Source organism: Triplophysa dalaica, chromosome 17 (genome assembly GCF_015846415.1).
Source record: "Triplophysa dalaica isolate WHDGS20190420 chromosome 17, ASM1584641v1, whole genome shotgun sequence".
NCBI classification, from domain to species: Eukaryota; Metazoa; Chordata; class Actinopteri; order Cypriniformes; family Nemacheilidae; genus Triplophysa; species Triplophysa dalaica.
Genome location: NC_079558.1, coordinates 9,614,639 through 9,642,175, shown reverse-complemented (window position 1 = coordinate 9,642,175; position 27,537 = coordinate 9,614,639). Strand labels below are relative to the sequence as shown.

Sequence of the window (27,537 nt, the reverse complement as noted above, 5' to 3'; positions counted from 1 at the left end):
CAAAAAAGTCTTACTGCATCAGGTTGCCTATCAATTTCTTTTACATTGCTGTGGTTATTTTTAACGCTTTAAATGAATTTGACCAACAATCCCTTTTTTTACACGTTATATAATGAAATTTCATGTTTTTACATGTTATACAATTGCAAAAAAATATCTCTTCATTGATATTTTTAACTAAGTGGCCCTTTTAATAGTCCCACTGAAAGAATTAAACTGGTGAAAAGACTCTCAAAGTGGTGGCCACAGCCCCATGCATTGCGCAAATAAATACTGGACTTCAAAAAAATAATTTACCATTTTAACAGTTCCCATCTTTATGCGCAGCTAGTACTAAACTGCTTTTTTAGTTCCAGACTATATTTTGTTTCTAATTGCACAAGGAGCCTCATATCGACTTATGTCGTTGTAAAACCAAATTGTATGTAGGTTAGCTACAGTGAGATGTTACAGTGCAACTTTTCACTATGATTATTTTACTAGTCTGTTATTAGCCAATCCCTTCCATGTCTCCTCCTCTTCACTCTCTCTCTCCTTCTCAGTCGCGGTCTGGAGTTCTGCATCTGCGCTCCTACATCTCACTTCTGTCATCTTTACAAACACAGACACCCTTCAGGGTAGCGCAGGGATGAAACAGTGGATGAAAGTACTTAAAAATCATCATAACAACCGGAATTAAGATAAGCAATGGACTTCACAGAATCAGTGGTCGTAATTTAGCTACCCCTCACCAAAGAAGCGTTTTGAAAATGCAAACCTCCCCGAATGGCTTTGTTCACTCATGTGGATTTATGCCCTTCCGTCAGTGGTAGAACCAACTCGTTTCACTGTTTCACTTTGTCCTCTAAAGGAAGACTTCAGGATGAAACGGACAGTCTTGCTCTTAAAATACTTCTTGGTGAAAGTTCTGGTGCTGCTGTGCTGCGCGGACGGGGAAGCGCAGCAGCAACTCGAGGGCTTTATAATGCTCTCAGGATCCAACGGGTCCCGGGATGAGGAGAGTGGCGTTTCCGAACCTCCACACACAGAGGACAAATGTCGGGGTTACTACGATGTCATGGGACAGTGGGACCCGCCGTTCATTTGCCAAACTGGCAATTATTTGTATTGTTGCGGCACTTGTGGCTTCCGATTTTGCTGCGCTTATAAAAACTCTCGTTTGGATCAGAGCACTTGTAAAAATTACGATACGCCAGTATGGTTAACGGGACAGACACCATATAAGAAAAATGACCCAAGACATGATCCAACCAAGGATAAAACAAACATGATTGTTTATGTAATATGCGGAGTTGTGGCGATCATGGCACTAGTCGGGATATTTACGAAACTTGGACTAGAAAAGGCGCACAGACCTCACAGAGAAAGTATGTCTCGGTAAGTTACAGACAGTTATTTAGATTTTTATTTAAATCCCCAAATATATTAAAATCTGTTTGTGATTATGTATAAAAGTAGCGTGATTAACATTTTTTTGTTAATGCAAGAGTTTGCTTCATCCGCTTGAGGTTGCAGAAATAATCTAGGCATCAAGCAAATACTTGCCTTTCATTGAGGTCCAATCTTCATTTCATTTTCAGACAAGAGTTGGTTTTCTTGCCTGTGCCTATACATTTTATTCTTATCTCTTTGTTTATAAATATGCATTCTTTATTAAAAAACAATCAGTTGGATATTTTTGAGGGTTAAAACGGTAAAGCTTTTTCAAAAACAAAGGCACGCGTGAACAACCCGTTTTAGATTACAGCATGTTGCATAACCTCCAGTTGTTGGTTTTTTACCATTTAGCTACTTATCTCGGATAGTGGAGGTGGGAATCTCTCGTTGCCTGATACAGTGGGTCAGTGCCTCCGAGGAGAACTGCGCAGCCCACAGTGTGCATGTTGCTGAAAGAGCGCTCATTCATTCTGTGAAGGGAAATAATGTTCTGCGTAAATCAGCACCATAGACAGCGACAACAATTTGAATGAGTTAATACATGTTGACGTTATATCATTGTATAGTGTGTTCCTGTGCGCTCTGTCTCTCAAAATCAAAACAAGACAATTCATTACAATACTAAATATGGCATATTGCTTGTTATTTAACAGAGCGGTGGCAAGCGTGATGCAAGGTGCCCGTCAGGCTCAACACGAGGAGGCCATCGGAATGCACACACAGCACTATGACACCGTGCAGGGGAGAGCAACCAACATGCGTAAGTTGCTTGTTACCTACTTTCTCTTCGTTTCCCATGAGCTAAGTGTAACCTATGGACTACATTTAAATTGGTGTAAAAAGTGGACTAAGACTGTTCGAAATAAGGTTTTCCTTGCTCCATATTTTCCAGTATAATGCACTTTTAGTAGCCTACAAATTATACACATTAAAAATCCAGTTTCTAGTTTTGCTTGTGTTGTTGGTTTAGCAAATTGTTAGATTTTGCATTCTAAGGTTGACAAAGATGAGATGAGCACAAAGCGGTTTTAAAACAGTGTAGTCGAGGGTATACGCAGGTATACTGTGTATACCCATCAGTCGGCATTGAGTAATCCCACTTATGGTATACCCACTTGTGTAGTGCAGGCTATGCATGGGTATATGGTGTATACACTCAGTAATTTTCCATGGTGTGTCATAAAAGTCGTGCATAACAGGACAATATGAGAGAACTGCTCCCAATATAGTAGAAAACGCCTATAACTGGTCTCAGATCTGATCTACCTAAGCGTTCAACAAGCGCTCATCAATCTAATTGAGATTGCCAATTAAATGAAGGAAGCCGACCAAACATTACTGTCCAATCAAATGAAGGAAGGCAGGAGTTGCTTTTGACAGAAGCCAAGCTGGAGGTCAGTTTAACTGTGAAAGAGCGCAATGTAGGCAGCTAAATGTTTGCAAATATTTCAAATGCATAACATCTAAATGATAATATCACTTGTTTACCTTTGTGTCATTTCATACCCAATGCACTCACTAAACAGATTGTATAATAATGTTTGAGTAAAATATTTACCATGAGTTTACTTTTTTAGTGATGCTGCATGAAAGACAGACATAGTTGTTTGTTAGGTATTGGTATTGTTATCTAATTTGTATTGTTATCTAATTTGCACTCTTAAAGTCTTAAAATGCACATATATCAAAAGTCATTTTTTTTCGACATTGGTATTTCTAAATCTAAATCCAGCTACTGCCCAGGCTGTCTCTTTACATAGCCTGTAGGCAGGGATAGATTGCAGAATCTACACCTCTTCTGTGCCCATCACTCATTTCTGATACGAAAATTCAAAATGTGCATACAAACAAGGTGGAAACCTGGCATTATAAGAGTAAGGCGTTCATCCTTTACTCGGCTGCTTTAAAAATGGGGACATAATTTAACCATATACGGGCACTACTTCACCAAAGTGTGTATTATATTGCTTAACACTGGGTTCAAACAGTTCAAAATGAATGACTTATCACACATGTTAAAACTCTCATTTGTTATGATTCTAGAGTGATTGCATCACCCCCTTGGTGGATATCAACTCCCTAAATACATCTGTGTTGAAATAACACCAAACAGAGTAAGACTATCAAAGCCCCCCTCAGAGGCATCCATTTTGCTTGACACTGAAGATGTGAGTCAGTAGCTGGGAAAAATTCCCTTTTATCTCATTACAAAGATAATGTCACAGTTTCCTCGCTGTAATGCTTACTGTAGATATGTGAAGTTGTTGAAAGCATAGATCCCTTTTATCCACTTTCTCAAGCCATGCTCCTTTAGAGTCTTAATGGCCCAAAGAAGATTCTAGACTGTATTTATTTTACTTTTGTTTGTTTTGTTTAGATTTTTATTTGTAACAAAATCACTCTATTTGGCGATTAATGGAAATTTACATTCATCATGTAGCTGACACTTTTATCTAACACTCTTATAAATAAAGGTGCTACAAAAGTTATTTTACATTGATGCTATACAAAACCATTTTCCCCTTTAAAAACACAAAATTACCTTTTCATAATCTAAAGTACCCTTTTTCACTACAAATACTCTTTTGTGAAGTTCTACGGATGTTAATGGCATTTTTATATATTCTACTTTTCTAGTAATACATTAAAAAAGACTTGCGATAAGATAAGAAACAGGAAAAAGTGGAACATTCTTCTTAGTATGTCAATAATGATATACTCAGAGCCATTATATGGAATCTCACATAACAAGCTTGATAAAGATTTTACCCTTTAACCTTCACTATAATGTCAGTTCTGCCCTCTAATAGAAAAATTGCAGGATAAGAGTTATGACGGCCAACCTCTTATTCGACAATCATGATCATTAGTCACACGGTACCAGCTCCTAATTCATAACCCTGAGTGTAATTTTGTGGAATGCTATTAACCTTTGACCTCAGGGATCTAATACGGTCCTCTGGGCTGCACATATGAGATAATGATTTGACTTGAAATAATGAGAACCGACACAGGAAGAGCAAGTAATTCCAGAGATTATGGAGTGGATTAGTTGAATTTAAATATGCCTGAGATTTTTTTGAACTCTGTGGTTGACCCGTCAGTAGCGAATACTGAGACCTTGCAAATAAAAACTTAAAGATGTGTTTTAAAGCTTAAAGATACTTCAAACTTGTGAGTGTTTCAATAAATCATCAGAGTTGAAGGGATAAGAGAAGAATGGATTAGAGAAACTTGACATTTTGTTCCTGTTTTACAGAGCGGAAACGTGAAACGACCCCTTTAGAGAAGATTATTAAATCCTGTAATTTTGAAGTTAATATAGTCTGAATTACGAATGATAGAAGTGACATTATTTCTTTCAAAGATGAAAGAAAAAGAGACACCAGACTTGGCCGAAGGTTAACTGTCATTAATATTTTAATGTAAAGCTGGTTAGTTAACAGATTGAATTAAAGTGAATCAATTGACTTGAAAACTCTAAGAGAAATATTTTCAACATATACTGCAAGGTTACATTTATTTTTTGTCAGATTTTTCATGAGAACTTTTAGTGGTCACGAGAGACTACCATGGATGGAAAGACTAAAATCCGGCCATGCTTCTTCCTCCGCGCATTTTCCTCCATTGACAAGCTGACAAAAAACCTAGATACTCACCCACAGTGTACTGAATGATCCCATCAAAAAGATCTTGTTACCTAAGCGAACGTGCACAATTACTAGTCTTTTATTCGCTATATGAGCCACAATTCTGGAGGAAACAATGCTGTGCTCTATTACCATCACAGCTTGGCATTACGAGAGTACCCATGGCTTTGGCGAGAAGGAAAGAGGAGTTGAAAATAGAATACCTTTATATTTTTGGTCATACCTTGAAATACTCAAGACAGAAAGCCATAAGCCCAGTGTGAATTCATTTTTTATAGTTAAATTCTGTATATCAGTGAGCTGAATTGTATAGCAATTCATGAGGCACAGTTGCATATGACTACATATCAAGCGGGGCTTTTAACAGCAAAACAGCTCAAACTAATTACTGTAAAAGGATCTCCCAATAGAAACAGCATAAATCTATTAGCCTGTATTCATTTTAGTTATGTGCCAGCACAAACACCTATAATCAAACACTGCTAGTTGGGACTGTAGCGGTAACAGTGTATAAGAAACAGTCAAATAACTTTTTTCCTCAACTCAAACTCAAGTCATGTACTCAAGTGGAGATTATTTTAAAATAACATGTATTATTCTGTTCATGTTTTAAAGCCTATTACATTAATAACTTTGTCATTTGTCTTTCTATTGACGCTGTTTGAAAAGAGTCCATTTACAGCAAATTATTCACTCTCGATTCAAGCTTGTATTGGACTAGGTTTTTTGTAGAAAATATTCTACGAATTTAATGCCTAAAAGGCAAGTTACCTTTAAAGTAGAAAATCTTCGGACTTACCCTTATGCTATCCCAGTTGTATAAGACTTCCCTTCTTCTTCCTTTTCGTTCTTCAGCTGAATACAAAAAGTTATTGTTTTAAAATATACAATCTCTCCTTGTTCTTAATTTTTTGGAAACTCAAAAAATCACACATACAGTAAGTAATCCATACTAATTCAGTGACTAACATGTTAAGTTCACAGAAAAATGAAAATGATCTCATAATTTATTTACTAATTTAAGTTATATTAAACCAAAAATAAATAAATAAACGTAAATAAAAAGTTATTTTAATTAAAATGCTGGCTTTAGCTTTGTAAAGCTGTTGAATGTAGCCATCATTTTGAAAGCTCTTAAAAGCCCATCCATCCATCATAAAAGTAATCAATAAGGCTTATTGATAAGTGTCTTCTAAAGTGAAATGAAGGGTTTGTGTAAGCAAAATCCTAATATTTCAAACTTTTTCATTAACATTTAATAAACGTTGGTTTCTGAACAGTTTACAACATGTGAGAGAGCCACAGTCTGGCATTTACTGATTTGGCGATAATGACACGTATAAAATTATTCTTCATTAAATGATAGCAGTGCACTTTATTTGATGATATTAGAATAAATCATGATATTGTGAATTTATAAAATGTTGCCACCCATACTTTTTCATCAAGATCATTCAAAACTTGTTGATGTAATATTGTCATTTGAATTCACTTTTTTTCAAAGTTTCAATCCTGGATGCTAATTGGCCAAAAATCTGTGCATGTACGATAGCACCACTTTATCTAGCTTCTACAGTATTTGTATTGCTGCAGGGTGCCCATAGACAACCATACATTTTTTGTTGCATAGCAACATTCTGCTACTGTTGTACATGTACATGTACTGTTAGGGACTACAGTAAATCTTGCAGCAGAAGAACTATGCTTCATTCATTTGGTTGAATCAGATGGGTTGCAATTAATTTGATTTAACGCATGGGCTTTCTTACTTTATGGTTTAAATAAATTTGTATCTTTTCTTCATGTTGGAATTATGTAACAAACACATCAGAGTCTTTTTATATTTAAAATGAAAGATGTGTCAACATAGTGTGTAATCTATGCAAAAATAAGAAAAAAGTCAGATGGTAGATTAATTGTTACTTGTTTTATCTACATAATTATAAAGAAGAGAGACAAAATCACAAACATAGATAAAATTTATGTTAAGATTTAAATCTCTTAACATTTCAGGACTTCTTTGATTTTGTAGCCTTGGGTAATTTTGCAATATTCTCTGCTCTGTTTCTTATGATAACACTATAAATAATTCTTCCACTTATATAAGCATTACTCTATTTACTAGTGAGTACAGATCCTATCAACCATCCTCCCAATATACCGTACCGTCCAGAACTGGGCCATGTTTCACGCACCTTCAAGGGTGACGGTGACGAAAGCTCCCACCAGAGCAGACGCTAACCTATTAGAACAAAATGCAACGTTCGTCAACGAAATTTACGACACGTCTGCATCATCTGCAAGATAAACAAGCCTCTGGTTCATGCGCATTCGAGAGAGGACGGAAGTTAGACATCAACGTTAATAGCGCTGTCAATATGGATGTTTCTCTTAAACAAACATATCGATTCGTTTCAAGGACCTTTGTTAAAACCACGGAGCCGTGTCGAGCAGTTATTTGATCGATGGGTGCACTTTTCGGACCTTCAAAAAGTCAACACCCATTCATTCACTCCCATTCTACTGCTTGGAAGTAAAATGATACGTGGTATAATAACATTATTATTGATAGTAAAGTATCCCTATAAGCCGGGAGCATATTTCTCTTTGCTAAACACCGTGACACCCCCCCCCCCCATTCAGGTCAGCTTGGTCTCCCCATGCTCAGAGAACTCCACCAAGGAGAACTGGCTCTGATTTCCCACCCAGGACAGACTGGCATCCTGTTTTCTCTAGGGCAGTCGACACACTGGGTGAACAGGGACATGTGGCTATCTAATGGGAGTCACTGATAGCCACTCAGACAGGTCTGCTACTTGATGCCAAGGCATAAATTTCCTTTCCTTTTCACAAGAAAATTCCTACTGAATGAAAAAAATGGTGCAACACTCACTCTTTTTCAATTTTTATTAGTTAAAATCAATGACGTTTGGCTACTATCAAGGCCTTCATCAGACATCAACAACATCAAGGGACAAACACACTTTATACACAATCAGCAACAGGTGTTTGCTACTAATTCTGCTGATTGTAGGAGTGGCTTCCTAATAGAATTAAGAAAAAAGCAAAGCATCAATAGCTGCATTTCCATTACCCTTCAAAATGCACAAATTGAAATTGCGCATTGAAAATACGGCCAATGGAAACACGTAAATTTCGCCCATATCGCAAAAAAGTTTTCACGCTCGCATGAAGTGTTTTATCAGGCAATACGATAAAGGCATGTTTCGTCAAATTGCAATGGAGACACAATTGTCGTATTAACAAGTCACATGACCACATGAGCTTTCCTGTAGCTCAATGGTAAGAGCACAACGCAAGGTTGTGGGTTCGATCCCAGGGGATTGTACATACCTATGTATAAATGTATAGGATAATTCAATGCAAGTTGCTTTGGATAAAAGTGTCTGCCAAATGCATAAATGTAAATGTAATGTTTTGGCAGAACCAACGGTTATCTTAAAGACATTCCTGATAGGTTAATCCTAAATGCAGTAGATTTAAAAAAAAGCTAAAATGTACAGGAACTGTCCAAATGTTATTGATATAAAGATTTTTTTTTTCATTTCAAATGTTCAAGTTCTTTTGGGATGGAATGTTGTCCATCTGCTTGGAAAAATACACTTCTTTCCATGCGCACATAACAAACATATTGGTAGAAATGACACCAAAGACAGTTGAATGTTTGTGTTACAAAATGTTAAAAATATAAAAAGAATCCATATGATCTCTATTAAAAGCCTGTTTGTTCACAATAAAATAATAATAGGCCTATAGTTTTCTCTTTTTTAGGAATAAACAAATGTAAGTAAAGTTTAATATAAAAAAGTAAAGTTGCCATTATACTTTCCAAAGGTAAATTTCTTTAAATTTTCATTGCGTTCTTACAGTTTTGAATTTTACATAAATTCTTGTTTAAGATCTTGTAAAGGATATTTACACAATTTTACAGTGAAACAAGACAAAAATATATGGCAGAGGCTTTTCTGTAATGAGGCTCCTACTGAATTACATTCAACCCAGACTGTCTTTGCCACATATAGATATCATTCATGTATGCTTTAATTGAATCGGTCTGTGCAGTTTTTCCTTTCCTCCCCTCAACATGACTGATTGTGTCTGTTGGCATGGGGGACACGTTCATAGCACAAACACACATAATCACACACACCTAGTCTCCAGCCCTTAGATCAACAAACTGTCGTCCAAATATTATGCATAATTCATTTCATGTAACACTCACCAGTGAGGGGAAATGACAGATTAATGTATTTGCTGCACAACACTTAGCACCTCAAGACTGTTTATCATTTAACATGACAGAAACGGGAATCATTTCTGTTCTCTGTCTGTTCAATTCTGGTTTTAAGTGGGCAGTCACATTTCTTTATCACAATGAATACACAGTACAGAAACCCTAAAGAATCCTGTGCTTTCCAATCGGACAAAAATTCAATAGAAATGATTAGGAGTAACAACACTTTAGCTGTTCCATTGACATCTCATAGTGACTTGAACAAGAATGGTTTATATGTAGTTTCTGTACTGAATTGCCCATTTAATTGGAATTTAAAGAAAGGGCGGAGCATGTTGAAGCATGTTGAAAAGGCAAAATGCAGCATTGAAAATGACAAGTTACTTCTGGATTGTAAAATTTTGGGTTCAGTAACAGTAATAGTATCAGATATTAGCCCGTTCATGTCTGGAATCAAACCCAAGACCTTGTTGTTGCTCGCAAACTGTTCAAGCTAACTAACTGAATGTGAATAAATGTGCATTTGCCTTCTGGAGTAGAGCGTGAAACAGAGGAGATCCAAATGCAGTTTTTCATACAAATGAACAGAAAGCTTAAGTAGAGGTTAAATCAAATGCATTTTTAATGCTGACGGTAAACATGGATGAGTGCCACTCCATCAAGCACCACAGTCAAAATGACTATTTGTTTATGCGTGAATTCTCTCTCATTCGGTTTAAATCCAAACAGCAGGGGCAGGACACAGGTCGGACTTTGGGAAGATTAATGGACTTAAAATGTTATCCAGAGTTTATAGTAATGGAACTGTTTCCCTAGTGGGAATGACTGGTTTTGATTGCTTAACATGTGTTAAACTGGATGGGTCAGATGTCCTATTGTTGAAACAATGCAGGTATAATGCGATGCTGTGAATATGTGTGAGAAGCAATAAGTAAAGGTTCGATACAGCCTTGTTATTGTACATTTCTTTATGACTTATATCTTTCATGAGAGGAGGACTTTAGACACACCCATACTCTGTATGAATAAATAATAAAATAAATGTTGCTGCAAAAAAAGACCCTAAAAGCAGAAATTTTCTGGCAGATGGGGTGCCAGAAATATTTCGTAAAATATATATATTTTTAATTTAATGTTTTTTCAGTTTTTCCTCTGAATTTACGGTATTTTCTGTAATTTGATGGTTTTTGACCGTGTTTGAAAAAGAAAATCCGGCAGCTGAGGTGCGAGAAATGAAATATTAAAGAGATAAATAAGATGCCACGCCAACCATTTCAAACCAGCATTTCTAGATTTATTGTGGTCATTCCAGTCCAACGTCTGTTGAATTTCAACAAAATCAAACCTAAGAGTGACATAGAGTCATCCAACAGCAATGTGAAAGACAGATAGCATGACAAGACACCTTAAAACTTAATGTTGAAAATCAAGTTTAACATACAATTTTTTTTAACTTTCCCTAAATACAAATATATATAAATATTTGCGTTGAATTGCTTAAAAGTGAATATGAACTTGTTTTCTTTACAGTATTTGAGGTATGAAAAAATACATCACATCTTTTCGGTTATTTTGACCTGTTTCCCCAGGTCTCATTTTCTGCCGATAAATGTAAATAGAAATAATATTTTATTTAAAATTTGGTAAAAATATTGATGGAAGTTCACAAAAACAGAGTGAAACAAGAACGATAATTTTACATAAACATCTCCATATAAATAATTCAGAAAAAACTAAAACGACGAAACGATTGAAGTCTTTTTCTGTAATTGTTTAATAAAAAATACTTGAAAATCTTTTTATAAAACAGTTACATTTCGTAAAATTACATTTTATATCCATGTACAGACTTGTATTCACATATAGTAATGTCAAGTTGAAACTTCAAGTGCAACTAATTCTAAAAGTTGGAACACATGTTTAGTTATTTGATAAAGAATTGGTTACAATATGTTCTCAAAAATGATTACTAGATATTTTTTGTAATTTGTCCCAGATGTACTGACATATATATCACAAGTGCATTTCCCATTAATCCTGCCTTGATGTCTGATATTCATAAGCTCCAAATCTCTCAACCTTTCATGTTCTCATGCTCTCCTTCTGCAAAAGAGCTTGGAGCTTTGCTCAAAGAAATATTGAGGTCGCATATGGGATTACCCTTTACAAAGATGTTTCACCAGTGGAAGTTTTTTTTTTATCAAACTGAAGGAGATCTATTGCTTTGCATCACTATTTGTACTCCTGCTGTCATATTGTCTCATTTCCACCAATGATTTTTCTATTAGACAATAAAGCCAAATAAAAGGGCGCAAGAGAGAATGTCTGGAAGAGGCTGCATGGAGTCGCCTGTGTTTATGAAGCCCTGTTCTGGACTTTGCGAATATGATTTTAACAGTGTATTGATGTAATAAGTTCAGTGACAACTGAATATAGGTACCAAAGTAGCTCTGCACTGTGAAGGTAATATCCGCCCTAACCCAATGCCTTTTCTGGAGTGCATGACATACCATAATGACTGATGTCAGATAAGTTTCAGACACAAAGGTGTGAGTAATGAGCAGGCACATTTTGAGTCTGTGCATCACAGAACTTTACACAGATTTCTGAGGAATTGAAACATCTGTGAATCAAAGAAGTTTTGCACACATTCTACACTTGCATGTTAATTTATAGAAGAATTGGGATAATGTCATAATAATTCCAGTAACCAATAAAATTGACAAACCATGTTAATATCCGTTCCACAAAATGTTTCAATTTGTCCCAAAATCAGTACAGCGAAGGAGTTTCTAGTCTTTGATGATCTGCCATGCAATACTTTTTCCTATGTATATTCCTATGTTAGTGTAGCAAATTAAAAAAATGATATATAGTTATGAATAAGAGAATGAATTTAGTACAGTCAGTCAATATTTATATATTTACATCAGCTATAAATTCATTTTAGACACCCTAAGTATCTCTTAAAGATCATATGGATGTCACAAATAAAATGTCACCATTCTATTTTCCATCCTGGAAATTAATTACCATTGAATTACCAACAACCTAATATGACCTCATTGTCCACAGCCTAAGTGATAAAGATGATGTGACACAAGCGTGAATACAATGAGTGACACGTAGGCAATGATACTTGACATCTGGCAATAACTGTGCTCCACTGTTCCTGCCATGGCTGCATTTTGCTAATGTCAAGAGTAAGTGGCAGACACACAGAAAATAGTGCTCTCTGATCTGCAGCAGATATCGTTGGTGAGCTCATTCTGCTCTTACCGCTTCCATCCCAGAGGGATGTGCATCTCCTGAAATACCCTCCTGCATCTTTAATGAGAAACTGGAAAGGTATCTTATAGTGACACTGTTGAATTGAACTCTATGTGCTTTGTGATAACCTTGACATTTTTAACCTCAAGACACATCGAAGAGTCTAGGGATTTTTTAGATACTTGGCAGCCGGTTAGAAGCAGATGACAGAGAGATGAAACGTTGCAAAAGTATAAATGGTTGTAAATGAATGTGTGTTTGCATCAGACAGGTGTGAGGGTTGACTTACAGGCAGGTGGTTAGGCAGATGCAAATGGTTTATTTGTTGCAGTTTTGCTCTACCTATGTGACTAGACCCTGGGGTGAATTCATTAAACAGTTGTGCCAGATTTGCACACAGCGTTTCTTTTTACCTTGCACCTGCAAACAACTTCGCTGGCTCGAAATGCATTGCAATATGAATGTAATTCAGGCACTGAAAAAACACAGCGCTAATAATTCTGACTCTTTTTAGCACTAACATGCATTTCAATGTAAGGTAGGTGCATTAACAATTTCCTGCTAATCAAGAAACTCAATTTGCTTTCTACAATGAGTACTTTGGTATTACTCAGAGAAGAAAATTATAAGTCTGCACACCAAAGCTCAAGAAAATACAATAAGTTTAATAATAGAGTCTCATCCTAATGTAACATTTCAAGCATGCAGGTTCTTTATTTTCATCCATTCACCTTTTATACCACAAGGTTATTACACATACAGAGAAGAAATAGGATTTCACATGTAATCATCACATGTTTCAAAGCGTTTTACATGTACAGAAACACATGTGAAACGTGTGGTTTTGGATCATTTTTGTGTGCACCTCATTTAAATTCCCATGTGAAACCCATGGGACCACATGTTAAAACCAGTGGTATCATATGTGCAACATGTGTGGACAACAAAACCAGTTTTATTGGTCAATATTTAAGATTTTTACATAATCTGAAAGCTGAAATGAGATTTCAATTGATTTATGAGTTGTTAGAATAGGAGTGTATAATAGGTGTAATAGGTGAATATCTGTCTGAGATACAACCGTTTAAAAATAAGAAATGAGAGAGTTCAAAAAATCAAAATATTGTGAAAATTGCCTTTGAAGAGGCACTGTGGCAGGTCATTAACTCAAAAAAGTTTTTATATATTTAATGTATGCTTTTTACTAAATTTCTTCATTGAACATGATCTTTACTTAATATCATAATGATTTTTGACATATTAAAAAAAAAATCAATAATTTTGACCCATACAATGTATTTTTTGTCTTTTACAAAAAAAATTCCCATGCTAGATAAGACTGATTTTGTGGTCCAGGGTCAAACATGTGGTGAAATACGAAAAACGTGATCATAAACATCACACGACAAAACACACCAAGAAGGCAAAAAATAAGAGATTTAGTAATTCATTATAAAGGTAAAAATATACAATATAAAGCTAAATATCAAAATCTCCAATTCAACAAAAATGAATAAGAATGAAAATGATACCCGCATACCCGAGGAAAAATGAACCCAATCTTATCAATTTCGCATAAATAACACGTGCTGTTGCAATATCATGTGATACGTACGCCCAGGTTCAATTCTGCGTGCACAACACGCCTATTTTTGCGTGCATATGCTACTGCAATTTAAGTGTGCGTCCTTATTAAACGGCAACTTTTCCTATTAACCTGTACCCTAACCCAAACCTGACAGAATGACTTTAATTATTTCAACGTTTCCTCTCCATGTGTATACCTTTCAAAATGTCTGCTTTACACCTAGGTGCACACAGACAACAGCATATCATGTGCACGCACAGTTGAACTTTGCCGTACATATTACACGATGTTGCAACAGCGTGTTATTTATATGCAGATCGATGAGAACAGGTAGGAAAAATCTAAACCAATAAATGAAACCTTTTAAAAAATGGGCAAATATAAAAATCTTCATTTAATCTTCATTTAAATGATCTTCATTTAATTATCATTTTAATCTAAACAAAGATTTTGACATTCAACCATTTATTTATCGATTGTGTTTACTGGAATATTTTGATTGTTTTATGAAGAGCCTGCATCCTCAAAACATCCATTTACTGCCATCGGAAAGTAGGTGGCTAAACAAATTGCATTTTTAATGGTTTGAGTTGATGACCAAATGATGGTGTAGTAAATATAGCAGGACATTTCTAGACATGCATCCTTCGAGCATTTTCAAAAGCTTTGTAGTGGAAAGGACAATGTTAAAGTAACTACACTCTTATAAATAAAGGTGCTTTATGATGCCTTAGAAGAACCTTTCTGTCTTGATGGTTCCATAAAAACCTTTCACAAAAGGTTCTTTGTTGTAAAAAGAGTTTTTTCAGATTATAAAAAGGTAAGAAAGAGATGTTTTTTTGAAGAACCTTTGACTGAATGGTTCTTTGTGGAACCAGAAATGGTTCTGCTATGGTATCGCTGTACGAGTGTAGCAGTTAACATGTCGCATTTATTGTCTTCCCAAGCTGCATTGCACACAGACCTTCAAATGAAAGACTATAGAGTTAAATCTTTTATCACATCAATCATTCGTCTAACAAGGACTGTGTCCAAACACAATGGTGACATTTTGCAACTCAGCAACCGTACTACACTTCTCCTGTCCCATTCAGTTGAAGGCTACCTTCTTGAATGAAGTGTTTTATTGCAGCGCAGGGTAACTGTGATACTTTTTCTTTCAGAAATAGTGTAACAGAAGCTTTTAAAAGCATGTGTAATCATTTTCTCTTAATACGCAGCAGCCTATATAATATCCCAGTGCACAGTCCAGCAGAGGTGTCGAGGAATGCCGCGTCTGCTAGTGTTTATCTGCTGTTTTAGACACAGTGAAGGCTGCTGACCCAGATACACGGAGGAAAATACCCATGCATAACTAAGGTGTTACTTCTAATAAAAGCCTCTTTTTTAGGCCAATAAAGTATTAAAAAGGGTGCTGGAACGGAGACAGAGTGAAATGATGGAGGCAAGCTCGGTTCTGCAAACCCTTTTGTAAAAGAAGGCTGCTTTTCAAGTGGATTTCGTTGAATGAATTATGTTTGAACGTATGGTAGTTTATCTGTATTAATGTAGCACGTATAGACTATCAGTGATATTCAGGTGCTTTCTAAAACTAAAAACAGACACATTTTTAAACCTGTAATAGATTACACTCAACCTGCCCGTTAAATAAATATATATACTTATTCATTGACAAGCAGTGTTGTTTCTTTTTACAGTGCGTATCAAAATGTTCAATTATCTGCTTTTCATCTAGACAGATGTTTACGCAGGCACATATTCATCTGTCTTCTTGAAGCATTATCTTGTCTTGCAAGAGTCAGGTGCTCTGTAACAAAAGAATCTGGATCTATCGTTCTCCAAACTAGCTCATTACATCTAAAACCAAGTTGTTTTGTTATTTATTTAATCTGAATCATTTTTACTTTTACAGAATAACAATGCACGACTGATTCACATTTGATGTTGTTTCCACTAATGTCAAAGTGTACCTTTTGGCTGTTTAATGACACTGCATAGGCAGAAAGCACTTGTGAGTTCTTCTCATTTTGAATGCCGGCTGGCATTATTGTAATTCATACTCATCATCGACATGATCTGAAATATACAGTGTCTTATCTGCTGACATTTGTGGGGTGTTGGTAATGACTCTGTGTGGATTTCTGTGGCGCTATCTCATGAGAGGCAGCATCCTGCATGTCTAATGAGTACTGGTGAACAAATAAGCATATGGAGTGGATAATGAGGACATCAGTGTTTATAACACCAAGCCGTCCAATCTCACACTCTCTTACAGTTGGCACGCTTCGTATGTTTAATATGAATTGCACTGTACATTGTGTTGTTTGTGTAATATTGTGAACCCTTTTGATTTCATTTCATGTTGCTCATGAAAGTTCTCCTCCACATCTTCATTCGTGTCTGGTTCAGCGTCAGTGCTCATTATTTCGCTCCTCTTGGCATGCAGAGTGGAAAGATGTAGCAGGAACCAAGAGGTCTTACTGTGCACTTGCCCAACACTAAACACAAAATCTTTATCATTCAGTCACGAGATGAACTGTATATTTAATGGAAAAAACCTTAACAATCTCTCAAACGCAATTTACATGCTTGTACACCTGCAACATGAAATATCTTTTAAAAAGATTAATTTAACAGAATTGTTATTTTATTTTCTGGAATTCAGATTTTCCCAAAAGAAAATGATGTCATTTTGAAATAAGTTAAAAAACAATAAATTACAGAAAATTTGCAAAACTACTATTAATTATATATCCTTATATCCTGAAATGTTCCAGGAATATTTTTTAACTGATTTATTTTACACTGTGTTATACTAATGTAGTATATAAATAATGTACAGTCAATAGACCACTTTGCAAAATGTAAATGCTGGTCGAGAAGCACTTCCGGTTTCATTTTACATACTAATTTAATCTTTTAACATTTTGATTCAGTTATAAATGTTCTGTTGATTGTATTATGAACAAACGTTTGTGAATTGTTAAAAAACTCATGCAGGAAGTTCTTCTTTAATAGCATAAGAACAGCAATCTGCATGGTTTATGTCTTCTGAAGTGGTCTATATATAAGAAGTACACTATATTCATGTACTGAACAAAATTGTATTTATCTTTAACATACTGTAATTCCTTAGTTACATTTGTGTTGGTCCATAGTTTTGATCAGTGTACTATAATATAAATATTTTTATACAAATTTTTACAATCATTTTTATTATATGTACTGTTATAAAAAACAGGGCTGGGGCTAGGGGGGGCTAGGGGCATCACCCAGATTTTCTTGTGACCCCAATTTAATCACAGAAACCTAACTTTTGAGCTTTTGAATGTCTATCACTTGTCTGCAGCAGTTTCCAGTCACTCCTCTCATTTAAAATCAATTGTGACATTACAAGTAACTTTTTTTCCAGCAGCTCCCTTATTCCAATAGTCCCGTCCCACTTCTGTGCACACAAAAGTCTCCTCACAAATCAAACATGGGGGTGGCTGTCATGTTACTTAAATCCATAAACAACTCAGTCCTTCACAGCAGACCACACCGCCGTCCATTACAAATCTAGACGTTATCCCTGTAAAACCACCCTTCTACTCAGCTGTACTGTAGATAACACTCATAAAAGGGTTTGTATGTTTCTTGTTTAGCTGTCTACTGGAGACGGGTATTTAACAACACAATACAAACACTGAACTTCCATCGATTGCAAACACTGAGCTCGCTTTAGCATGTGGGTGGTAGAAACCATACAAGAGAATGGATGCATTCATTGCAAACAGAGCACAAATGGTTGCGTTGCCATGACGAGAGAGATAGCACGAGAAGAAGATGGTGTAAAGACAATTTGCAACCAAACACTTGGGAGGAAGTTCTCCCAGTGGAGATGAGTCAGCTTCTTACACAAAACAAAACAAACACTGAGATACCAAGGAAATTGAATAGAGCCGAGCATGGGATCACTCCCACCTATCTGCTACTTCTGTCAGATATTCAAGAGAGTAGGACGCAAAATCTGTGGTGTATAAAATGAACAGCATGTATGGTTAACAGGAACGTTATGGCACCCCAAAAAATGTAACAAATGTTCAAGAAAAGAGAGGCGCTTATGTATTTTTGTTGTTGTAATGTAATGGTTAATTCAATTCTCAATTTCCATATGTGTTTTGAATCCACAAACATGAGAAATCTAAAGTAACACCATTCATTTATGTAAAAGCAGACCGTTGCTGCAAGTTTATTTTAGTTTACTATATTTAAAACTTTGAAAATGTTTCTGTTCATTAAAATCAAATAAAATATTGACCTAAAATTAATTAACAAATGGAAATTTTTTAATAAATTATAAAATGGGAAATGAAAATGCAAAAATTGCTAAAACTTTACACCAAATTAACATAAAAACACATTTAAAAATAAGAGCAAATTTAAAATATTAATAAAAAGAAGCTATAATAACTTTGTGTTGCTCTTAAAAGTATTTTTTTTTTCATATTTTAACCTTTGGCCATAAATACTTGAATTATGTATGTTTTTAAAGTTTTTATTTTGAAATGACAACGTGTGAAATTGAAGTAAAATAACACCAACTGAGAGTATATATAATATGTAAACTGCGACAAATAATGTTGTTTAAAATTTGCTTTAAAATGAAAATGTTTTAAATAAAATTTCTAAAATCCTCTGCAGAGAACATACCATGTCTTTCTTTCTTTCTTTTTTTCTTTTTTTTTTTCTTTTTATTGAACAGTGTGAAAGCAGATTCTGATGGCAAATTATCTTTTCTTTAATACTTAGTTTTGCAAAAAGAAACATTTTGACCATCCCACAATACTCTTTCATTTTCTTTTCCACGCACTGAATTTTGACCAACATACACATGCTGTAGTCTGATGTAATTCTATAAAATCGATAATAAACATTTTGGCAAAACATAGCAAAATGATAGATCATATTTGACAATATCCTGCCGAAAAAATGAACCCCCTTACTTACTAATGTGCATACTGTAATGTGTAGTTGTTGAGCACTAATCTGTGTTCTGTCTGCTGTGCTGTGACTCATTGCATGGCTCTCAGTACAGACGTGTGTCAGCAACCCCGCTGCAGGGCTAAGTGATTAATTAGTCACAACAGGAGCTTGACGCTGACAGCTCCGCTACGCAGGTTACACCTCTTTCATCGTCATTCACCGCTGACAATTCATCTCTATGAACCAGAGGGGAAAAAATCAATGAGACGGCTTGTATATACATATCATTACTTATTCTGTGTGTGCCACTTTGCAAGAGGGAGATTGAGCCCGGTTGTGACATTTGTCGCGTACACACATCAAAAAGGATTATTATAAAAACCTTTCAGTCGGATTTGTCCTCCTTGTGTCTTCTTTATGAACCATGTTCAAGAAATTGTCAATTGTCATCCTTACGGGGTTTGAATGCCTGTAGCTCAATTGTGAAGTGTTCACCTTGCAACATTAACATCAGGGGTCCAAGTCCCAGGAAATACCCAAATTGATTCAAATGTATACCTTGAATGCTCTGTAGGTCTCTTTGGATTAATGTGTCTGCAACATGTGTAAGCATAATGTTTGTACTGATATCTTTGTTTACCAACGTCGGAATTGAATCCACAATGCAGTTAGTCAGCAGATATGCGAGACGTATTAGGGATGACTAATATAATGCTGTAGATTAAGTGAAAATAACAAGCCACTCTTTAACAATATTTTGTTTTGTTTGCAGAAGGCGGCCAAATAAACAACATGATGCAAACCCACCCGTATCCAGCTCTCAGCCAGCTGTCCCATGTCTATGAACAACAGGATCCAGGAAAAGAGTTCAACAAATATGCGTCGCTGAAGGCTGTGGGTAAGAATATATAGTTTGAATGATAATTTTTAGCACATCAGCGTTATACTCTTATGTGGATCTTTCCTGTGCTAAACTCATAAATTATTCCGCTTATTGAACGTAGCATTTACTGCAGAATATATTCCAGATGATTAATGTGTCCTAGAAGAAGAGTTTTTTTGAGGAAAAACTGTATTATTATCGCTTGCTCGGTATTGAAGGAGCCACTGTACTGCATTACAGTTGACATAAAGTCACTTGGGAGTTTTCAGAAATTTCTCATTAGCTTTTTAGCCCAGCAGTAAAGAGGACTGTCTCTGTGAGTTATGCCCAAGTGTACGGTCCAAATATATTCAGGATGATTACAGAACATTTTTATAAAAGTTTTATGTTTTAAATAAGTGGTTACAGCAGTTTCAAATGTCTTTTGAGCAATTTCTTGTTATTTTGTTACTTTTAAGTTTTCCTGCTGAAATCAGACCGACTACAACTTTTAATGTAGCATACAAACTAACATTTTATGTACTGTAGCTCAAATGTAAAGCATTGTACCAAACAGGCATGTGCTCATCCAACCGCTCCCTCCAAAAATAAATGTTAATGTAAATGATTAATGGTGACCCTGGACAACAAAACCAGTTTTACGGTCAATTTTTCGAAAGTGAGATTAATACATTATCCATAATCTATGTTTATGGGTTTGTTAGGATAGGACGAAATTTGGCCAAGATACAATTATTTGAAACTCTGGAATCTGTGGGTGCAAAAATATTGAAAAAATCGCCTTTGAAGTTGTTAATCAGAGAGGCTGTAGAAGGCTGTCGCTGAGAAGAACCGCTCTCTATTGGCTTACTGCTGTAATGACGTTGTGGAGAGCATATGAAACCGAAAGCTGAAATTCTAAGCTTTATAAAGTTACCAAACTTGAGTGGGTAATTCCCAAAGAGCGGGCAGCAGCCAGCGATGTTTGAAGGCGTGTTTCTGGCCATTTTTGTTATCGAATTTGCTTCATATACTCACACAAATAAAGTTTTTATATATTTATGGTAGGAAATTTACCAAATATCTTCTTGGAACATGTGCTTTACTTAATATCCTAATGATTTTTGTCATAAAATATAAGATAATTTTGACCCACACAATGTTTTGTTGGCTTTGCCTCGAATATTCCCGTGCTACCTAAAACTGGTTTTGTGGTCAAGGGTTACAAATGATTCACATCATTAAAAAACAAAACCAAATATTACTAAGTTTTTACTTAGCAACACAAAAACAAACCATTAGAATTACCCGATTCAGGCAATTTTGGTATTATCAGTTAAAATATCACCTAAAAAATGTTTAATCAAATACATTGATGCTTTGTGCAAATACCATATTCTAATGTCAAATAAGATTAACAAGTGGTATCCCTTGAGGAGTTTATATTACGTTTAATTTTATTGTCATCAGCAAAAATTCATACATCAGCAATAAAATCATTTCCAAAACTAACAAAAAATCACAGTCCAAGTCCCGAAATCAGGTGACTCTAAGTGGCTTTAAAGGTGTCTCTGGGGAACAAAAATTTGAAATGAAAAGGTCCAAAATGAAAGGTCCAGTCGACTTAAAAACACAGAGTTCTCTAAGCGGTTCACATTCCAGTACTTCATACGTAGAAAGTACTTAAATGAAGACAAACCCAGCCCGGCACAATGGTATCAACACCAGCAACAGAGACAATCTCAACGGCCCTTCTGAAAATATTGAGATAGCCGAATCCCTTATTACCAACAAGCTCTCTTGCAAACCGTAACGGATCACAGTTCTGTAACGGATCTGAAATCCACAAGCTTTTCAATGGGTATGTCAGTCCCTTTGACCATCTGCAGCGACCACCCTTCGTTTCGTTTGCATAAATCACCCAACAACACCAGCATCATCGCTTTGCCTATGACCGGAAGACTCGATTGCACACATTCGGTGACACTCTCAACACTCTGACTTGCTGACTCTCGTCCCTAATCCAGGTGCTCAAGGAAGGTGGGTTAGCTGGTTGGAATTGACTCCCAGACTGATGGCTTAGGGTCTCGAGGAGTGAAACACCAGGCTTCCAAAGAACATCTCCTCTAGTGCCAACTCATACTGGTTTGCTCCCAACTATTTTTGAAACCACCCTGGCCTTTTATTCTCCTACAAAAGATCGCTGAGAGTCTCAAAACTTGTCACTGAATGCACAATGTTGTACAAGCCCAAACAGTCCTCCTAACCGCTTCAAGTCCTCTGGGGGGAGGTCTCTGAGCCTCTGTGCCATCTCGTTTAAGATGGCGTTGAACCTGTTTAGAGCCTTGGCCTTCACAGCCGCCGTGTTATAGATGGGACTGCGTTCTTTCAAACCTAATGGTATACAGGTGAAGTTCAGAAATAATCCCCTGTCATCAGAGGCCAAGACGCACCCAAAGCTTTTACGGACAGCACTGAGCCCTAGTTCACTGTACTAATGGAGTGGCAGGTGCTTCTGAAAAACTCATAGCTGTATTTGACACTTTCGGATCCAACAGCAACACAGGGGAGAATAGAATGTTCTTCAATCCTGAGAAACTCTTCCACACTGGCAGATCTCTGAAAGGCACTCACAAGATATTGATATTTTCAACAGACGCATCGTAAAAGTCATCCATTGTTTCCTTAAACACAAGAAACAAGAATTAACACAAATGTTAAAGAAACTATTTACTATACCCACAACTTTACTAACACCTAAAGTAAGACACCAAAAACTAACTGACGCGTGTCACATGCTCTGTGAATGAATAACATCTAAAACACGTGACGAAAATAAACGCTAATATTATACAAAATCATTACGCTCCAATTTAATATAATATGATGTTACGTTACTCTTGTTGGAACTTGTGTTACTGGGTTTTAAAATGAACCTGATGCTACGTATTCTGTGGCGCTGCAAAAGTGTACAGAGGCACGTATTTGCTATTAGACCAAGTTGGCAGTTTAATTTGATTTGCATGTATGTAACTAGTACGGCCTTCATTCCTACACGATTTATAGACGAGGACTAGATCAACCATTTGTGTTTCAAGCCATTTTAATCGCGACATTGCTATTTCACTAGTTTAGTCTCTGATGATGTTTCTCGAAATGCTCACCTTAAATATTCTAGATCACCATGACATGACTCCTAAAACCGAGCAAGATTATCAATGGCACATACACTGTAATTTATGATTTAATCTAAATCACTTTAAATTTACTGTACATCCCTGCCCTTACAAGGCCAGCTAAATGCCCTATCTTTCTCTCATCAGTGATGACATACTATGAGATAATTGAGCAGAGAATAAAATGACTCTCTGTGGGCCTGGTTATCATTTTTTCCTCTTTAATTGCCTCCCTGAGTTCCTTTCCTTACAGATGATGAATTCCAATTCTGCCAATCGATACGTTTCTCAGTTTCCAAATACATCTTTAAGGTCACAGAATTGGATTTCAAGCCAACACTGAGAAATTGCGCTAACTAATGAAGGCTTTTACCAATCTGTCCGCTAACCAAACCCACGTCACCCGTTCCTTTGAGTTGACACTGACTCCATGTGTGGAGGCACAAGCTGATAGATTTTTGAACAGCGTCTTGGGCAGCAGATACAAAACCTCACATTCATCTTGATTATGGCTCCTGAGGACATGCACTCTTGAGCACTGTAATTGATTTACCTGTCTGTTGTGATGATCAGTGTATCTGATACGGGGGACTGTGCACCAGTGCAAAAATGTCTGCACTCTCGACGTCTCACTCCCCTCCCATGGAGTTCATGCAAGCGATAAATAAGATTTATCATCACACTGCAGACCAAACTCGTTTTAAGTGTGAAAAGTTTATCTTCAAGGTCGTCAAAGCACCCAACATCAAAAGCAGACTGAGGAAGTCACACTAGGTTGCCCAGTATTCTAAGAGTAATGATTCATCCTGTAAACATGAATCACCTGGTAAAAGGACAGTCTATCAGTCCCGGTGGAACACAATAGGCCAGGCTTTCGCTGCCCACAGATTCTGACTATTACTATAGCACTTTGTAGCAATGTCATGGACTTTGTTAGCTGATTTATGAAGGTTACGACCAACCGATTTCTCTTTATTATATTATATTATGTTTGTAACAAGTTCAAGAAATGGGAAGAAGGAGGCGGGAACCGGCGAACGTTAAAGCAACAAACAAACAACCAAACGAAAGTAAAGGTCCGACAGCTCCCTCATGGTCGACTGCCGGCCATATAAACATAATAAAACATAACATAAAGTCCAGGCCTGGTCCTCTCTCGTCGTATACTCCTGTCGCTCATCCTTTTATGCTTCCGATCTCTTCCGTGAGAGATGTGAGACCGGTGCAACGCGCAGCTGACACTCATTATCTCTTGCGTCACCGGCCTCGCGTCGTTCCCTCACGGCTCTTGTCCCGCCTTGCTCATTACAATATTATATTACATTACTGTAATAAGATTCAGACATGGAAGGAAGGAGCCGGGAACCGGCAGACATTTAAACATTTAATAACAGAAATAATAACAGCCGGCGGCCCCTCATGGACGACCGCCGGCGAAATAACATAAATACAAATATAAACACAAGTTCGGGCCCGGTCCTCTCTCCTCAAAGGTCCGGTCGCTCGTTCCTTTTATATGCTCCCAATCTCCTACGTGATTCGAGCCCGGTGTGCGCACAGCTGGCGCTTATTCACAATTACTCACCGGTCTCGAACCACGGTCTCGCCCCGTCTACTCCACTACATAACCCCATTCCCCCTCACAGGCCGGGGGATACCCCCTCGACTGTGCATGCTCCCTCCCCCTCCCTCGGGGGGGGTGGGGTCGGGGGTATGCAGCGACGAGACGAGACAACGGTGACGGGAGCCCTCGGAGCGACCGGAAAGAGAGAGGGGAGAGAGAAAAAAAATTATAGTCCGTTTCCCCGACATGCTGCCGCTCGTTCCTCAACCAGCCGGGGTACTCTCCTTTATACCATTATACCTGCCATTACAACAGGACTGTATGCAAACATAAACTTTGGAAAACACATCACAAGTAACAATTAATTGAAACATACATGGACAGCACACTTAAAACGAATCATGGACATGGTACGCTGCAAAACGGGTTATTTTAAATCATTATTTTGAATTTTAGTTACTATCACCCTCTGTCAGTTGGGCAAACCAACATGGTGGTGAAAACACTTCTGGTGGCTTCACCTGGTTTAGATTTCTATGCGCAATCCAGTCATTTATATAGATCAGTGGTAGGAAGTTAGAAAAAACAAGGCTGAAGCCACACCCCTAACCTCATTTTTAAACTTAACCATCCCTACTGCAAAAGCAAATTGTACTGAAGCATACGAATGAGTTCACACAAATTAGCAACAGTGTAAAAAATCTTGTAAAAAATATTAAAAGCAATTCAATTCAATTCAATTCAAGTTTATTTATATAGCGCTTTTCACAATGTGTATTGTTTCAAAGCAGCTTTACAGGGGCAAACAGGAAAAACAGAAAAGTTAAAACACAGCACAGTGCATGGTATTTATACAACGAGTAAGTTCATTCTAATAAATAACATCTAATTTCTAAATAAATAAATGAATGAATGCAGTCTCCCGGTGAGCACTTTTTGTAAAGTATTACATGTTTTCCATTTGACAAATTTCTACACAAATGCAATTTTACACATTCTCATCTAATGTTTTCTTCTTTTCTACCCTGCTGGCAGCTGCCAAAGCAAACGGAGAATTCCTCAACAAGCAACACCGTCACCTGGTCGAGATGGCGGCTAAGGGAAGTCTGCCCCTACATCCGGTGAGAATGGAGCATGTTGAGCCCACAGCCTCTTACGTCACCGAGGTCCCGTGCCTGAAACAAAATGGACAGAAGCCCAAAAGCAGTAAACCCATTGTGCCCCATCCTGCAATGGCCTACAGCTCCAACACAATTGCCAATCCCGGAATGCTGAGGAATTGGGAGGCCACAGAAACAATGGGTAGGCGCAAAACCTACGGAACTAGGAAGCTGTGCACAGTTCAGCAGGTTCACGAGCTACACACTGCCCGCAGTCATCATTACCTACCCACGCAACCCTACTTTGTAACCAACAGTAAGACAGAAGTCACTGTGTGAAAAGCAGAGAGCAAAACGTGATTATCATCATGACTCTCTGCCCTGCCCCCTAGTGGACCGGAGGCCCCACTGGGTTTATATGTCATGCTACGACTGGCACCAGAGACAACATCAGCTGACTGTGAGGCCAGGAACATTTGGAAATGTTCACTATTTATTTACACTGTAACGATGTTTGTGTTCCGTCGACGACAAGGTAAAGAGCAAAACAGAATCAAATTGGCACAAGAAAATATAAAACAAGCAATAAGATCTAATAAAGTTACTGTATGTGGAGAGAATGGCTATGGCGAGTTAAGACATAACAGAAATAAAACATTCCACATTATCGATTTCAGATATTAAAGGGCTGGCGTGGAGTATGACATACAAGGTGATGATCTTATCCAAAATAATAAAGAGTGAACGGATCAGGTGCAGGTATTGATTTGATAACAGAAAGCTTGTTTTTAAAGGGGATATAACAGACACTGGAGTGAAACACAATGAAGTGGGCTGTGCCTTTAACAGTATAAAGCAACTTACAACTAAAGGCTTGAAAGATGTTTAAGTCTTGAGACAGAAGAGTGTGCCACGAGGTAGCATTTTCATGACACAGGCAACACTGTTAAAAGGACACAGAAGCTTGGTCTTTGAAAGTGATCTTTGAAATACAGTATGTGTTTGGTCTTTTTTGCAAAAATTTGACATTGATTTCTTACATGTACTCTCAAACGCATAAGAGCATGTTGAAATATTGTCAAAATCGTTTCTTAACATCAGTGTATCTGCAACTTAGTTGCTGCCACATTTGTTTTGCGAGGTTTTTGCACTTGTGTGATACGGAAGCTCCTTTTTTATTTATTTATTATTTATTTACCAGACAGATGAGACTTATGGTGAGAAACTATATGTTTATATATATTTATACCTTTGCCAGTATATGTATGCACACTATACAGTACATTGTGCCAAGAAGTAGCTGGTTGAAGTCGTTGTGTTCCATTATGATTTAGCTTATTTTCTGTTTTATTAACGTGTGTGTGAGAGAAATCTTGCTGTTGCTTCATCATGATATAATGGAGTTAAGCTCTGGTAATGAAGATGTACTTTTAAAGCACTGGAATAAAATGAGCTTTTTATTTCCATATTCTCTTCATGTTTTTTCCTTCCGTCACTGTCTTTGATGTTAACAGAACGTTTCATTGTGAGAGTTTCGTAAACAGGTCGATGAACTTTGTTGTGTCCAATTGAGTTAATTCAGCAATGCGTAAACCTGGAAATATCAGCCCAAAGAACTCAAACCCCGTGTTCAGTGTGCGGGGGAACCAAATCATGTGGAATAACTGAAG

At 36.9% G+C, this 27,537-nt stretch overlaps 1 protein-coding gene across 1 annotated transcript; it reads left to right on the top strand.

Moving 5' to 3' along the window:
- Positions 1-606: 606 nt before the first annotated feature.
- On the top strand, positions 607-27,333 carry shisa9a (shisa family member 9a). The gene is made up of 4 exons (XM_056771529.1): positions 607-1,377; positions 2,091-2,197; positions 19,938-20,063; positions 25,803-27,333. The coding sequence occupies exons 1-4, from the start codon at positions 782-784 to the stop codon at positions 26,204-26,206; spliced, it is 1,233 nt and encodes a 410-aa protein (XP_056627507.1). The 5' UTR covers positions 607-781; the 3' UTR covers positions 26,207-27,333.
- Positions 27,334-27,537: the final 204 nt, after the last annotated feature.